Source organism: Brassica napus, chromosome C3, assembly GCF_020379485.1.
Source record: "Brassica napus cultivar Da-Ae chromosome C3, Da-Ae, whole genome shotgun sequence".
Classification (NCBI taxonomy): Eukaryota; Viridiplantae; Streptophyta; class Magnoliopsida; order Brassicales; family Brassicaceae; genus Brassica; species Brassica napus.
Window position 1 is genome coordinate 14,711,519 of NC_063446.1, and position 17,521 is coordinate 14,729,039.

General features: G+C 33.0%; 1 protein-coding gene across 1 annotated transcript; it reads right to left on the reverse strand.

Annotated features, from left to right (window-relative positions):
- Positions 1-8,084: 8,084 nt before the first annotated feature.
- On the reverse strand, positions 8,085-9,342 carry LOC106385466 (zinc finger protein 8-like). Its single transcript, XM_013825377.3, has one exon. The coding sequence runs from the start codon at positions 9,096-9,098 to the stop codon at positions 8,343-8,345; it is 756 nt and encodes a 251-aa protein (XP_013680831.3). The 5' UTR covers positions 9,099-9,342; the 3' UTR covers positions 8,085-8,342.
- Between the last annotated feature and the right edge of the window lie 8,179 nt (positions 9,343-17,521).

The window sequence follows — 17,521 nt, forward strand, 5'->3', positions numbered from 1 at the left end:
GGATCCACTGTGGGTCCATAAAATTCTGGTGGTTTTTCCTTATCAGGATATACCCGTTCCACCTGATACCCTGATTTGACCGAATATTTCCCATTATTAGTGAAATGCCATCCATTCCTATCATCCATCTGATGTCTACTTAATGGAATACTTTCAATAATTTGTGCATCATGAGGATCCACCAAAGCCCTAATTGCCTCAAGATTCCAAGTTCGGGATTCCAAATTAATGAGGGAATCCACTGTGAGATCTGGGTAACTGTTGTGAAGATTTTTGTTTGCTGGTCTCGGGCGAGTGACTGGGATCCAAGGATCATTCCATACGGAAATAGATGAACCTGTTCCCACCCTTTTAATTAGTCCTTTACAAACCAGAGATCTAGCAGAGATCATACTTCTCCAGCCATATGACGGGGAGTAATATCGGATCGGTTCAAGGGGTGAAGCATTCCTATAGTACCGTCCTTTAAAGACTCTAGAGAAAAGAGTGTTTGGTTTCTCAATCAGCCTCCACAGTTACTTTCCAAGCATCGCCGTGTTAAAATCCATAAGATCCTTAAAACCTAATCCACCATTGTCTTTGGGGAGGCATAACTTATCCCATGATTTCCAATGCATGCCTTTTGTGCTCCCTCCTGGACTCCACCAAAATTGAGCTACTGCACTCGTTAATTTTTTAACAGTAGCTTTTGGTAATCGATAAACAGACATGACATGATTTGGCAGAGCTGTAACCACCGACTTAATAATCACCTCCTTCCCACCTTTAGTAAAATATCTAAAAGTCCATCCATTTACCCTCTTATTCAAACGTTCTTGAACAAATCCGAACACTTGGACTTTAGATCCCCCAAGGCTTTCGGGTAACCCTAGATAAGATCCCATTCCTCCTAAATTCTGAATACCCAAAATATCCCTCAACTCTTGTCGACTGGACTCTTCAATCTTATGACCAAATTGAATTGAAGATTTCTGAAAATTTATTTGTTGCCCGGAAACAGCCTCGTACTCTTTTAAAATCCTGAGAATAGTTTGGCATTCTTCCCTGTTTGCCTTGCAAAAGAAAAGGCTATCGTCGGCAAATAACAAATGCGATATTGCCGGACAAGCTCTTGCTACCTTCATACCGGTATATTATAATTAATGATTTGATGTATTGTTACGGTAAATTAATTAATGATGTGATGTATTGTTAAAGTAATATAATTAATGAAATTACTAAAATAATACTATATTTATATTTTTATACATTAATATTTGTTTTTCATAATTAGTGTTTTATATTTTAGATATGTCGTAATGTAAATAATTGTATTCAAAAAACCTGGATCGAATCAGATAATATGATTATTTTTGGTACAAATATCTAAACCCGTTTCAAATACATTGGTTATTTAGATATTTTTAGGGTCATATACATCAGAACCGAACTCATCCAGACTCAAAAGGACTCAACTCAAAACCTACACATAAATTTATAATATTCAAGGAGGGAGTAATTTTAAAACAAAAAAAACGATACCCGAAAGGAACAACTCGTACCTAAGTGGATATCTAGTGTTCATGCCTAAATGCACTAAAAAGGAAAATGTACTCTCACTTTTTCGTTCAGAGGAATGAGAGGAGGTATCAAAGTAGTTAAGGAGGTACAAGAGAGGATCTTTATAGGATTGACTTGGGAAGTCCCGAACCGGGGTCAAGCTACAACTTGATATCAATTTTGACCATTTTTTATAAATACCCTCGTACAGTGTTCATTTAATTAATGAGAAAGTAATATTTGACAACAAACTGATTTTATAAACTAATAAAAATGACATTTTCTATGTCTTTTTTTTCTAAATTAAGTGAAATAGAAAGTGCTTTTTTTTTTAAATTTAGTAAGACAATAATATTGAGTGAAAAATTAAGTGACAACAAATGTAATTCATTTTTATTATTTTGATTTAAGTTATGATTTTATTCACAAAACATGTCTTCGAATTATGTTTTTAGATACATAATTTTTCACCGATTGAAATTAAAAAAAAAATGTTTTAGTAAAACAAACTAAACCAAACGTTTAACCTTATGCAAAACTCAGTTATTTTACATTTTATTTTATTTTATAATTGACATAAAATTAATATTGATTAACTACTAAATAAAAATCTACACTATTATTATTATGGTAATATAATTAATGATATGAAATATTGTTAAGGTAATATAATTAATAAATTTGTTAATATGAGTGAAATATGGATATACAATTAATGTAATACTGCTATCCTCATTTCCAAACAATTCTCAGTTATACTACTATTCATGTTTCCAAACAGTACTAAAGTGTACTTCAGTTTTAATAATGTAGACTAGACTTTGATCCGCGCAGACGCGCGGTGTATATTTTGAAAAATATATTGATATTTGTTTTTCATGTAAATATTAGGGTTTGGCAAAATGAATCTGGGGAACAGAACCGATACTGATCCGAAAATATAGTATCAAACCCGAACATAAATTGAATATATATTCGAATTATTCAAAATTTTGTTATTTAGAGAACCAAATCTGATCTGAACCAAAATATTTGGGTACCCAAATTTATCTAAAACTAGATTTATATACTTATATATATTAATTATTTTTAAAATCTATTTTTAGATTTAACGTATATAAAACATCAAGAATGATACTTTTAAATTGGTTTAAATACTTGAAAATATATATAGATAGTCAAAAGTAAATATCTGAAATAGTTAAAGTATACTCAAATCACCAAAAATACTTAAAATAATTATTGATTTCATATCCAAAATTTTAAATCAAGCCAATTGATATGTTAAGCTTAGGTATTCTGATATATGTTATTCAAATTTATAGGTAATATATTATTTTATTTATAGATTTTGAAAATTTTAAAATATATAATGATTTAAGACTTTAGAAATAATTTAAATGGGTTATCCAAACCCGAACCAAACCCGCAAGGATCCGAATCGAACTCAAACCAAAATTTAGAAACATCCTAATAGGACTGAAATCTTTGACCCCGAAAATCCGAAACGCAAACCGATCAAAATCAAACCCGTATGGGTACCCGAAAGCCCATCCCTAGTCATTATTATATATTGTATATTGTCATCATATAATTAATCGTATTTTATACGTACCATCATATAAGTAATCATATAATTAATAGTATTTTATACGTACCATCATATAAATAATTACATATATTATATTTTTAAAACTTAATATGAAATATAAAAAACCATAATTTGAGTTGGTATTTCAAATTGGGTTTTGTATTGTATTTTTCTTATATATATTGACAACATTTTTTTATAATGGTTATTGAAAAATAGTTTAGTAAAAATTTATTTTTGAATATATGTATATTTTTGAATCAATTTTTGATATAAATCAACTTTAAATTATTATTTTGATTTGAAATATGTATATAAAGTTTAAATTTGTTTTTATGGTTAGTTTAGAAAAAAAAAATTTAGGCAATTAGATTGACCCATTTTCGTATATTTTAAAACTGACATAGATAGATAGTTTCTTATAATATGATGAACTTTCAATTTTTCTTAATAACATAAGCCCATTACTTTTTTTCTTAATATTACTATCCTTGTTTTCAAACAAAATTATTTTTTTTTAAAAAGACTACAATCCATGTTTCCAAACTCTCCAATTTTTTTTAATAGTCCTACTCAAATCTCCAAACACTGCAGTTTTGTACTTGAATTTTAATAATATAGATTATTCGACATAATTATGCATTTTTGTTCCTCTCCACATCAATTATGTATATTGCTATTAACACCTATATATTAATTGAAAATATTACATCTTCTTTTGTAACCACGTGTCATCACTAGGATGATTCTTAGAATCCTTAGAGAAATAGGTTGGTCCATTTAATTATATAATAAGTTTTTTTATTAAACTAACTAAAAAATCATTATTAATGTTCTTTATTATTTCCTTAAATAAAAGTTACAGAATTGCCTAATATGGCTAAAATATATATGATAATTAATGATTTTAAATAAGAAAAATTTGATAAAAATTAATGTATCTTTTATCATATTTATTTAATTTTAAACTATTAAAATAAATTAAATAATCATATTAATCATATAATAAAATTTAGACTTTTCTATATATGTTATATTTTGATTTTTTTTTAAATGACTATAAATTACTAAAACTGTTAAAATTCTCACATTCAATTTTTGTGATCCATGGTTTAAAATTTTTGTTATAAAAAGTTACAAATGATTACAAAATCATATAACTAAAAGTCTAATTAATTAATTATTAAGATTAAGATATATATAATGCATAAATATTTTAATTTCAAAATTTACTTTGAACAATTTTCTTAGATAAAAATTTTGAACAAATACTGACAATTTTTTTTTAAAATTATAAATTACTAAAACTATTAATCCAACGATGAAAATTTTGTTACATTAATTTAAAGTTTTTGTTATAAGAGATACAAATGATAAAAAAAAAACCATATGAATAGAAAGCATCATTTTGTAGACATTAATATCAAAAATATACTATATATGTTAATATCATTTAAATTTAATTATATATTCTATCAAATAGAAAAATTTTGTTTGGATTAATAAAATTTATTTATATGTTTGCACCAATTTAATTATATATGTAATAGTTACTGAATTTTTAGTTATTCAATATATATTTATTATTTCATAATATGTAAAAAACATATAATACCTAAAATAATTTATATATACAATGTTTATCCCGCGCAAAAACGCGGATCTTTAACCTAGTAATTTTTATAATAAGATTTTCATGTGTCATTTTGCAAGCAGTCATGTAACTATAAGAACCATGGCTTCTCAGTGATTACACTTTACATTTGATTCCGACTATCGCCATGAAATTTGATAAGTTTTTTTATCTTTTGAATTTCTAAGGGAGTTCAAGCCTTGGCTTTAATCTCCTCTACGCCGGGCCAGTCTTTGCTAATATCATTTCTGGTGTAAATAGCATTAGAAAAGGCTTGTAGTTAAACCAATTGGGCTGCCACATCCGTATTAATTTGATAAGTTTGTATTCAATCTTAACATAATTTAGTAAAAAAAATGTCAAAATAACATTCCTTAATAATAAAAATAAGAAAGCCTATAGATATAGCTTTGCTTACCGAAACAAGACCATCATTTTGGAAGCTTGCATCGTTTGTGTGAATCAGATTCTGAGTTTTATCTTGAAAGGTGCCTAAGATGTCTACAGTTAGAACTATCATCTTCAAGTTGCAACTTTCCACTAGTCCCTTCACATATCTTAAAAAGAGACAAGTGAGCAGAAAAAAAGTGGTCCTAAGGTTTAAATAATGTATGTGTAAGCTCTGCACACGTCTTTATTATGTGCTTCTTTTATCATGTTTGTTCATCACATGCTTGCTTCTACATTGCATTAACTTTAGTGGGGTCCTTGATGTTAACTCTTTGACACCATATCCTTAAAATCTACCATAACTTGATAACACCATCACGTAATTCCCAGATGTACTGTGTTCTCTGCTTTAGCCTCTGCAGTTTTGGTATCCAAACAACTGTTTCGACGAGTGCATATATGTCTTTTCATTTGGCTTTTTGATCCCATAAGACTTGTCTGAAAAAAACTTATGACAGGCTGAGATTGCACCGCTTGGTCATTCGTTATCACAATGACCTGATTAAACTTTCGGATTGGTGGTATAACGTTTGTTCATCACAATAATCTGATTAGACTACACAATTAACTTTTCATGACATAATTTAATTTAGATAAGAGTACGAAGGACAAGTTTCACTTCAGTTCGTTCATATAGTTTTGTATCTACAAGAGTTCTTAACTGCATTTTTGCCTCATAATGTGATTGAAGATATGCCAAACTAGACAAGTATTTAGCATATTATAAAAAAAACTAGAAAAGTCAATCTATTGAAATTTTTGTTCTATGCAAAAGTGTAGCTATTAGACGGTTGTCTTTAATGTCTTGATTACTGTAACACATGTTGGGTATGAGGATTTATATCATTTGTTCTTTTCATCATACATATTCTATCATTGTTATTATTGGAGGACTTTTTATAGTAAATGCACCATGAGCTTCGATCAAACTCTGCTCTCTGGAGGTAGTTAGCAACAAACATGGCCATGCCTGATCATGTAACTTGAGCTATCAAACTTGAGCTATCAAACTTGAGCTCCTTGCAGTCGTGCCTGATCATGTAACTGGAGCGAAGGATAGAGTAGCTTGGAAAGGAACCAATAATGGAAGCTTTTCTGTAAAGTCGGTCTACAGGCTGTTAACTTCTGTTGTCTCACCAAGACAGAACATGGAGAGGTTCTATCAACGTATATGGACGGTGGTAGCTCCGGAGAGAGTACGATGTTTCCTGTGGCTAGCTGGACAGCAGGTTATCATGACCAATTACAAGAGATACAGACGGCATCTTGGAGCTACGAATACGTGTGAAGTCTGTAAGGGAGCTCCAGAGACAGTATTACATGTTCTTCGGGATTGTCCGGCGATGGAAGGAATATGGAATCGTGTGGTTCCAATGGGTAAAAGACAGACTTTCTTTACCCAGTCACTACTCCAATGGCTGTTTACAAACCTGGGGGATAACCAGATGGTAGGAGAGAGCACATGGTCCACCTTTTTTGCAGTAACGGTATGGTGGGCGTGGAAATGGAGGTGCGGAAATGTTTTTGGGGACACCCGATTGTGCAGGGACAGAGTAAAATTTGTCAAGGAGAAAGCAACAGAGGTGACCAAAGCAACATGCACCCTAGGAGATCAGAAACGTGCACCGCAACGAGAGGAGAGAAGAATATGGTGGAAAGCTCCACGAGATGAGTGGATTAAACTCAATACAGACGGGGCATCACATGGAAACCCTGGTGATGCAACTGCAGGTGGGGTGTTGAGAAACAAATTTGGCGATTGGTGCGGAGGCTTTGCACTGAATATTGGTCGATGCTCTGCTCCACTGGCAGAATTGTGGGGGGTCTATTATGGACTGGTATTGGCATGGGAAAGGGGGATCGCAAGGTTGGAGCTAGAGGTTGATTCAGCAGTTGTGGTTGGATTTCTTAAGACAGGAATTGAGGAGACTCACCCACTGTCGTTCTTGGTACGTCTGTGCCACGGCTATCTTTCAAAGGACTGGATTGTCCGAATTGATCACGTGTATAGGGAAGCTAACCGTCTAGCCGACGGGTTAGCCAACTATGCTTTTACTTTACCATTAGGAATTCATAGTTTTGATTATGTACCACCTGATGTAATTTCGATTCTTAAGGATGATGTCTTAGGCGTTTCTCGTCCTAGGCATGTAGTGATGTCGTAGTTGTCCGATTTTTTCTAATAATATAGGGAGGCTTTTCTCCATTTTGCCCACAAAAAAAAAAAACAAACATGGCCATGTTTCACTGATTCAAACTGCTTTTGTTTTGAACTCTCATGGTTTATGCATAGAGATGAACAACTAAATATATTGGTATACAACTTGGTTGATGATTCTCTTTGAATTGCTCAAAAAAGGTATGAAAAGAAGAAATCTTTTAACAGAATGCTTTAGCTTTAGGTTACATGTGTGTTAAGAGAGAGAGATGTGGAAGCTCTCTTTGGCTAACTCTATATCAATCATATGGACGACTTTCACTTCTCAACTCTCCTTCTCTCACCTCCCTTTTGTCTTGTCCATTGTCTCCAGTGATCCCCACAGTCACCGAATCATCATCATTCATCAACACCAAGAGCTTTCTTCTTTGCCTCTTTTTTTTTTGTAACTGTTCTTCTTTGCCTCTTGGTTCGTTAAAAGACCGTTTAACTAAACAGAGACTGTAAACGTTTGGATCTAAAGAGTAATAAGTAATTTGTGGGTTTTAATGTTTATAAAAGACATACAATGTGGCTTAATAAGATCAGTGATCGAGACTAGAATTTTCTTGACTGCAACAGCAAGAAAAGTACGTACTTATGTATGACTTCCATGACTCTTAATTTAATGTTCCCTCTTTATCTGAAAATTATAGAACCTTGAAGACATATAATAGAACGCAAAATGAACATATATGTATTTTTAATATAGTATCATTCATACACATGAGATAGGAAAATGGAAAAACATATTTTACTAATTTAATCATATATTATTCCCTTATTAACACGAACTCAGAATAAATAAAAAAAAGCCTCAAAGGTTCAAGATCCACACATCCTGCCGGTTCTCTTCAGTCTTCACAAAGCATGAAGAATTGGTTGCTTCAGCAGGGCTAGGTTTAAATGATATACCAACACAAAAAGAAGTGTCAAAGATGAAGATCGAGACTCACATGATCTTTCACATTGGGTTTCCTCAATTTGTAGGGCCAAGTCGGCTCCCTAGTCTCTTGGTCATGGGACCTAAACGCTAAAGCTGGTGAAGCTGAGTAAACTCCATGAATAGCGTCTGTTGACGTGGAGGGCGGTCCACGCCAGAAACCTAAAGGGCTTCCGTTGATCGTCGGTGGGATAGACGAAGAAGGAGGAGGAAGAAGAGTGCCTGAGTAATACGACGGCGTCTGTTGTACTCCTCCTCCACCACCGTAAAATCTAGCTTCTGTCGTCCACGAGGGATAGTGAAGGCTGTGATGGTTGTTGAGGAAGCCGTAGACGTAGTGAGGCTCAGGATGCTGATTAAGATATGAGGTCATGGAACCGCGCTTGGCGTGTTGGCGTTCGCGTTTGTGAGCGTTTTGGTGTCCACCTAGGGCTTGAGAAGTTGGGAATTTTCTGAAACAGTAGTGACACTCGAATCCCCTGTTGTTTCTTTTGTCTTTTTCCTTTTCCTTGACATTCACAGAGCTACTCTCATCTTTGATCTTGGTTGTTGTAATTTCACAAGAATCTGCAGGGAAGTCTTCTTGTTGAGGGTTATGTTTGAGGAGCTCTTGGCCGAAGAGACGAATCTTGGAGCCTTTATGATCTTTAGGAGGAGTACAGCGGATGAACGGAAGCTGAGAAAAGGATTCAACATTGACGTTCATGAAGTCGTGAGTTTCTCTTCGTCCATTGGTTTCTTCCATGGAAGGGGGAGAGAGAGAGAGAGAGGAATGAATGAGAGTGAGTTGAAGACAAATGAGGTTGACTGTTTTAGAGACGGAAAGACTAGATGAGGTTTCGCATTAATATAAAGAGGTTCCAACATTCATTTAGCTCGATTAACTTAAACATAATTCGTCACTGGGTTGTATTCTACTTGGAAATATATACAAATAGTTATAAGTACATGTTTAAAATAATTAAACGATATTTATAATACCTAAAATACTTAAAATATCTATTGATTTTCTAACCAAATATTTAAGCTAAACCAATTTTTATGTTAAGTGTAGGTATTTTGGCATATATTATTCAAATTTATATGTTATATAATATTTTTATTTTTAGATTTTGAAAACTTTAAAGTATATATGAACTTTAATATTTGAAAAAAATTTAAATAGGTTATCCGAAGCCAAACCCAAACCAAACCCACAAAGATCCGAACCGAACCAAACCAAATCCTCAAGGATCCGAATCGAACCAAATGGTACTTAATGTCCACCTCTAATCAAATGTAAAAAAAAAGTTATTGATAACAAAATGTATATTGTTTATTATATTTAATTACAATATATTTTTTAAAAAATTCATTCTGCGCAAGGCGCGGGTTATCGTCTAGTATAATTTATAGATAAATACGTCTTATCACACATGATATATTTGCAATCTTAAATACTAATATATGCATTTCCCTACATTAATGGGTGGTGTATGTATTATAATTTTTTTTACATGTAATATGTGTATTTTTAAATAGTATCTTATTATGATTGTATGATGGTTATATATACTTGTATGTGATCCAAGCAAAATATGATGGTCATATATATATATATATATTAATAATAATTTCTTTTAAATTAAACTATATACCATTTAAAAATACATAAATATGTTAATTTTGAAATTGGCATTGAAAGAATATTGAGACCTTAATATATTAATTTTGAAATTTGCCTAGAACTGATATGAACCATCATCATTTTCTTAAATGGGCATGGAACAATTTTTAATGATTAACTAAAAGGGCCACGTACATAGTAAAATGTGTTTTGCTTTAAAAATGGTTTTATACCCAAAATCAATATGAACCATCATCATTTTCGTTTAATTGTTTTTCACAATATAAATATAGGGTTGGACAAAAAATCTGAATCCCTAAAAATCAAACCAAGGCCAATCCAAAGAATAATACTGAACTTTAACCAAAAATGATTAGATATCTGTATGGGTTCAAAACTTTGGTATCTAGAGAACATGAACCGAACCCGATCCAAGCCGTAATATTTTAGGTATCTGAATATATCCGAACAAGATTTATATACTTAAATATATTTATTATTTTTAAATTTAATATCTAAAAGAAAATACAAAATATATAAGACGTTTTTAAGTTGTCCAAAATACTTGGAAATATATACAAATAGTTATAAGTACATGTTTAAAATAACTAAACGATATTTATAATACCTAAAATACTTAAAATATCTATTGATTTTCTAACCAAATATTTAAGCTAAACCAATTTTTATGTTAAGTGTAAGTATTTTGGCATACATTATTCAAATTTATATGTTATATAATATTTTTATTTTTAGATTTTGAAAACTTTAAAGTATATATGAACTTTAATATTTGAAAAAAATTTAAATAGGTTATCCGAAGCCTAACCCAAACCAAACCCACAAAGATCCGAACCGAACCAAACCAAACCCTCAAGGATCCGAATCGAACCAAATGGTACTTAATGTCCACCTCTAATCAAATGTAAAAAAAAGTTATTGATAACAAAATGTATATTGTTTATTATATTTAATTACATATATTTTTTAAAAAATTCATTCTGCGCAAAGCGCGGATTATCATCTAGTATAATTTATAGATAAATACGTCTTATCACACATGATATATTTGCAATCTTAAATAATAATATATGCATTTCCCTACATTAATGGGTGGTGTATGTATTATAATTTTTTTTACATGTAATATATATATTTTTAAATATATTTAAGAACCGGTTCTTAGCTTTTTTAGTTAAAAGTTAAGAGACGGTTTCTTATATTCTGCTAAGAACCCCACTCTAAGAACCTCCCATTAATTATGCTCTTATATACGCGTCTTAATTCCCTACCGACACACATATGCTTATATATATATCCTTCTCTTCAAACTCCAATCAGTTCTTTTTTCAGAGTTATCTCCTTTTTGTTAGTTGTAATTTCTTAGTCATTCATGCAAATGTTGAAACTAAGGCAAAAAGCTTATCAAATTGATCGTTAGCAGTTGAAAATGGGGGTGATGGTGAGTAATGGGATGAGTTAAAAAGAGGGATAGTTTGCAGGTAGGAGAGCATTAATTAGCAAGGTGAAGTTAGGTGTACGTGCACTCTTTTATACCATGCACCTAGTGATTTGGTAATTATGTCTACGTATAAGTACATGGATTTTACTACTAATAGCCTAAGGGAGAGAAAGAGAGATCTAATGAAATCAGGGCCGGTCCTGGACAAAGCCTAACGAAACATTGACCTTAGGCTCCCAAAAATTTTGGAAAAAATTACATAGAAAAAAACCTCCAAAATTTTATTTTTAGGCCCCCAAATTTACCAAATTTTTTTTTTAGCTGGAATCTTTTAAAAACCGCAGCCCCCTAAATCTGAGGGCCGGCCCTGAATGAAAGTGAGCTCTTCTCTCTCAAGGACCAGCTTCTTACTCTCTTTCATGTTTTATCTCACTGATGCAAAGGTGATCTGAGAGAGAGAGAGAGAGAGAGAGAGAGTTGAACGATGCTAATAATCAACTCGTTGAGCACGTCACTAGATAATTAACAAAAAGACCGAACCTTGTTTGTATAGATCACATCATATCATCAGTGTAATCTATTGATACTTATCAACTTGATCATCCGGCAAGATCTGTACCACGTCTTCTCTATTTTGAGCTATATCTTCTTCCCTTTATGATTATCTTTCTTAATTTCAGTTTACAACATTATTCTACATTTATTGCATAACTCAAACAAGAATAAAACAAAGTCTTAATATAGCTGTAAATATTCAATTTTATAAATATAAGTTAGTTTTACAAAATTCGAAACATATCATATACAAAAAAAATCTATGTTTTTATAAGTAATTAAAAAATTCGAATAAGTAATTTTTAAACATATAAAATCAATTAAAAATGAGAGGTGAAAGTGAACAAAGGTAAAATAGCAATTATTATATAAATATCATAACATGTTAGTTGTTATGGGTATAAACTTAGTTTCGGTCTGTTTTATGTATATGTGATCAAAATTCCTTATTTTTATTTGATTCTCAATAAAATTGTACCACTCTACTTTTATTTATATTTTACTTTTAAAATAAAATGCATTAATTAAAGTAAGAACATCAATCTTTTATATGCAATGAAAAAAACTAAAACATCATTTTTTGTATATGGAGAGAGTATAAATTTATATGAGTACATGAGTATTTTCTAAAACGTGTCTATTAATCACTACAAGAAAACAGCGGCATACTGAGGGAAAAAATCGTCGGTATGTCGTCGGAATAACGCTATTCCGGCGACATACCGACGAAAAGTCCTCGGAATTAACTCCTCGGAAATTCATCTTTCCTCGGAAATCCCTCGAAAATTTCCGACGGAATTCCGAGGAAACCCTATTTCCTCGGAATTTCCGAGGACCACAAGTTCGTCGGAAATTCCTCGGAATATTCCGAGGAAGATGTCGTCGGAATATTCCGAGGGATAAACTTCCTCGAAATATTTCCAAAATTAAAAAAAAAATTATAAATTTATTTTTTTAAATTGAAATTCGAAAATATAAAATTAAAATTGAAATAGAAAACATATTTAAAATACAAAAAATAATAAAATAGTTTTTATAAATAAAAAAATGTCTTATAAATACAAAATTAGTTTTAATAAATATGAAATCATCTTTTTATAAATACAAAATAGTTTTTAAAAATACAAAAAATAATAAAATAGTGTTTATAAATCAAAAAATGTTTTATAAATACAAAATTAGTTTTATAAATATAAATATTTTTATAGATATGAAATCATCTTTTTATAAATACAAAATAGTTTTTATAAATACAAAAAATAATAAAATAGTGTTTATATATAAAAAAAATATTTTATAAATACAAAATTAATTTTAAAATATGAAATCATCTTTTATAAATCCAAAAATCGAATTTATATACAAAGAACGGTTTGTATATTTAAAAATAGTTTTTATAAATACAAAAATAAAAAAATAGTGTTTATAAATCAAAAAAAATGTTTTATAAATACAAAATTAGTTTTGATAAATATAAATATTTTTATAAATATGAAATCATCTTTTATAAATCCAAAAATCGAATTTATATACAAAAAACGTTTTGTAAAATCGAATTTATACAGAAAAAACGTTTTGTAAATACAAAAATAATGAACAATTTATAAAAAAAGTTCTAAATCAATTCAACACAACCAAATCACAATTCTAAACCTATTACACAACAAATCACAATCCTACCCAATCACCCTAACAAAAATCTATCAAAAACCTTCTAAAATCATCAAATCTACTTAAAAACCTAACAAATAGGACCTAAGAGAGTGGGATAGGGTTCTTACATGATTTGTAAGGGAATGGAAAGGATTCGCCGGAGAGATCGTCGCGAGAGAAGGTGGAGAACGCCAGAAGGAGAGAGAGATCGCCGGAGAGGAAGAAGAGAGAAATGGGGAAGAAGATGCGTTTGGAGTTTATAAAACCTTGGGTCCGACGGATATTTTCCGTCAGAATTCCCTCAGTATTTTCAATTTCAAATTTTCCGAAATATTTGGCGGCCTGTTTGCCCGGTTAAATGAAAATATTCCAAGGAAATTCCGACGGCCACTTAAATATCCGTCGGAATTTCCTCGGAATATTTTCATTAATTTGAGGAAAAAGAATATCATGTGCATGTATTTCTATTAATTTATATTGTTCCTCGGAATTTCCTCGGAATATTCCGAGGAAATACCGAGGAACTAGTGTTTGGGGTTTCAAAACATCAATTTTTTTTGCCGTATTTCATTTCTTATGCAATTGTAATGCATACCATTGAGGATTCTTTGTATAGATGAGCATAAACCATGAAATAACAATTTTCAAAACGAATTGTAAGTATTCCTTTTACCGTTCATTAAAGTGTATAAGTGTTTCTCTTATGTTGTGGGGATTTCGTTCATACAATCGGAAAAGTGTTTATTATAGGGTAATGAACAAATTTTTGACTTCATAATGAACGTAAGACACTTAATAAGGGTTATATAGGTGTTATTCTAACAGCAAAAACGTTGTTTTCGGTTTAAAAACCCTATTTCCTCGGAATTTCCTCGGAATATTCCGAGGGAATTCCGAGGAAACCCTTTTCTTCCTCGGAATATTCCGAGGAAATTCCGAGGAACTAGTGTTTGGGGTTTCAAAACGTCAATTTTTTTTTTAAACGGATCGATCGATGGATATATGTCCAAAAACGCATCGATCGATCACTAAGATGGACCAAAGCGTAACAATGTGATCGATCGATGAGATTATCCCATCGATTGATCGAGGATATCAAGTGTTCCTCGGAATTTCCTCGGAATATTCCGAGGAAATTCCGAGGAACTAGTGTTTGGGGTTTCAAAATCTCGAATGTTTTTTTATAAACGAATCGATCGACAGATATATGTCCAAAAACGCATCGATCGATCACTAAGATGGACCAAAGCGTAACAATGTGATCGATCGATGAGATTATCCCATCGATCGATCGAGGATATCAAGTGTTCCTCGGAATTTCCTCGGAATATTCCGAGGAAATTCCGAGGAACTAGTGTTTGGGGTTTCAAAATCTCGAATGTTTTTTTATAAACGGATCGATCGATGGATTTATGTCCAAAAACGCATCGATCGATCACTAGTTCGTCGGAATTTCCTCGGAATTCCGTCGGTATATTCCGAGGAAATTCCGAGGATTTCATTTTCCGTCGGAATGTCCATCAGAATACCGCTGTTTTTTTGTAGTGAATATAAAATAATGACCAAATTTTTTTACAACTAAGAATATATATTTTAAATACGTGTTATAAAGAAGATCGAAGTCATATGCAGAATCTTAATCTTTTGATCTGGATCGTTTGTATATTCCTAAACTTGGTTTTATACATTTTTATAGCATCTTGGTTTGACTGAAATCTTCTATAGTATCCACCGTATTATATAGTCAGTCTATGATAGATATTATATTTTGAAGGCTTAAGAAATAGAAAATTATTTAGTAAATACATATAAAATCAATATTAAAGAAAAAAAAATGGGGAGAAAAATAAAGAAAAAATGGGTAACCAGAAAGAAAGAAAAAAATCTGAGAAAATGTAATTGGGTCCCATGAATGGTATTTGAACCCCACATAAAAACATGCACTTGAAAGCTCACAGATCTCCCAAACCCTAACAGTAACTCTTCATTGAATCATGCAATCGCAAACCTCTTTGCTCTACCATTAAAGTCAGTCATATGCTCAGAGATTTAATGGCTATTGTTTTTTTTTTTTTGGTAAAAATGTAAAGATATTATTACCGAGTTTTAAGTTTTTGACAGAATTACAGAGGTTAACGAAAAACAGAGAAACGAAAATAAAATTCTAAACAAAAACTCAATCTAGTAAAAGCGGACAGACATACACAACAACCAAAACCGCTATCCCGAGGCTCGACCAAGTCCGCACAACAGCTTGCCGCAAAAGAATGAGCCAAGTTCAACCGAGAGTCGGGACCCCAGCAATTTTGGTCTCCCCGGTGATCCGCTGTTAAAGATAATGGCCCATCCGAAAACAGCTCGCCGAGGCTTTATAGCACAAGCCACAGGCAGCATCAGCAGAGGCCAAGCACACCCACCGTAACCAAAACTGAGCATTTATTTATCCCGAAGACAGCCTGTACACGATGCCGCTCCGAGCAAAACAGGGCTGCATCTTCCGTACTCCCCACACCGAGCCCAACCTGCACACAAATGTCACGCACACCACCACAAGAGCTCAAACAAACCCAAGTGATGTTGGGATGTGAACGAAGACCGAGCGTTAGGAAGTGGAACCACCACTCGCCCGTCGTCGCCGAGAACCGACGAACCGAATTTGGAGACGCTAGAGCCAAACTTGCCACAGCAAGAACGGGATATGAAAACAGGGCACAAATCATCCGGAACAGGGACCGCGAAGAGGAAGGCCGATGGTGAGGAAATAATGCGAGAGGCCACTCAAGCGGCATAGACGACCGCTCTTTAAACCTCCGACAGGACCTACGCGAGCCGGCCACAGAGCTCAGACACCACCACCTACGTGCTGAAGCTCACAAACTCGCCACCGTGGTAGAGAAACCCACCAGCGCACACCACGCTAAGGAGGAGAACACTCAGGTCCAAGAACCGACGAGAGACACCCTCCGGAGCCAAGTGACCCCCTGAGCCAGAACAGTGGACCGTCGAGGCCTTGGAGAGCACCGCGACGCTCCTCCTCCCGGACAGAGAAAGCAGGACGAGATCTGAGAGAGAAAATCGATCTCCAACCATGCCCCAAAAAGCCGACTGCAACCACCACCCACCGCTCAACCTTCTCGCCATCGTTCCAGAGTAGCTGAAAGACCACCGGATCTAAACCCCTCTGCAGCGGAGCTCTCCCCGGAGCCAAACCCTAGCAAAGACCGACGCACATATCGAAGGGGAACGAGATAGGTGGAGCGGCAGCAAAGCGAGAGAAAGGATCTAAAAGGATGGACCTCCGGTCACCGGAACGCGCCGCCACGCGCCGTCCGAGCCGGGGGAATCGGATCTCCACTAAGTCGCCTTCAAGAGATAAGGTGGAGAGAGAAAGTCGCGTCCTTCTCCTTTAATGGCTATTGTTGACGGGACTATATCTCTCACTTTTTTTTGAACAATTCAGCCCTATCTCTCACTTTCTTACCTTCACATCCATTTCTTGGATTCAACTCCTCCACTTTTTACACCCAAAAAAAAAACTTCTCCACTCTGATACAGATATATGAAGTTCCCCTTTTATTATTTTTCTCAAAAAAATTGGTCAATTGTCTTGCGAGATGAGATAAAGATAACATCTACAAAAACTTTATATAACCATAAACTAAGTACAAATTTGTGTGGCTATAGTTTTTGTAACCATAAACAGTTATGCCATAACAACATGGTGATTGCCACGAGCGAGACGCTACAAAAGAAATATAGTTATACGTAGCTATTGGTCAAATAGCTACGAATGGTTATAAAAAGTTTTTATTGTAGTCATAAAATATATAAGATGAGAAAAATAGTCTAGATTTTGAGAGACAAGCATATATATCTTCTCCTTTTCGTTGTA

Excerpts from the sequence above, each read along its gene's own strand:
- LOC106385466 (XM_013825377.3), bottom strand. The coding sequence starts at position 9,098 with ATGGAAGAAACCAATGGACGAAGAGAAACTCACGACTTCATGAACGTC.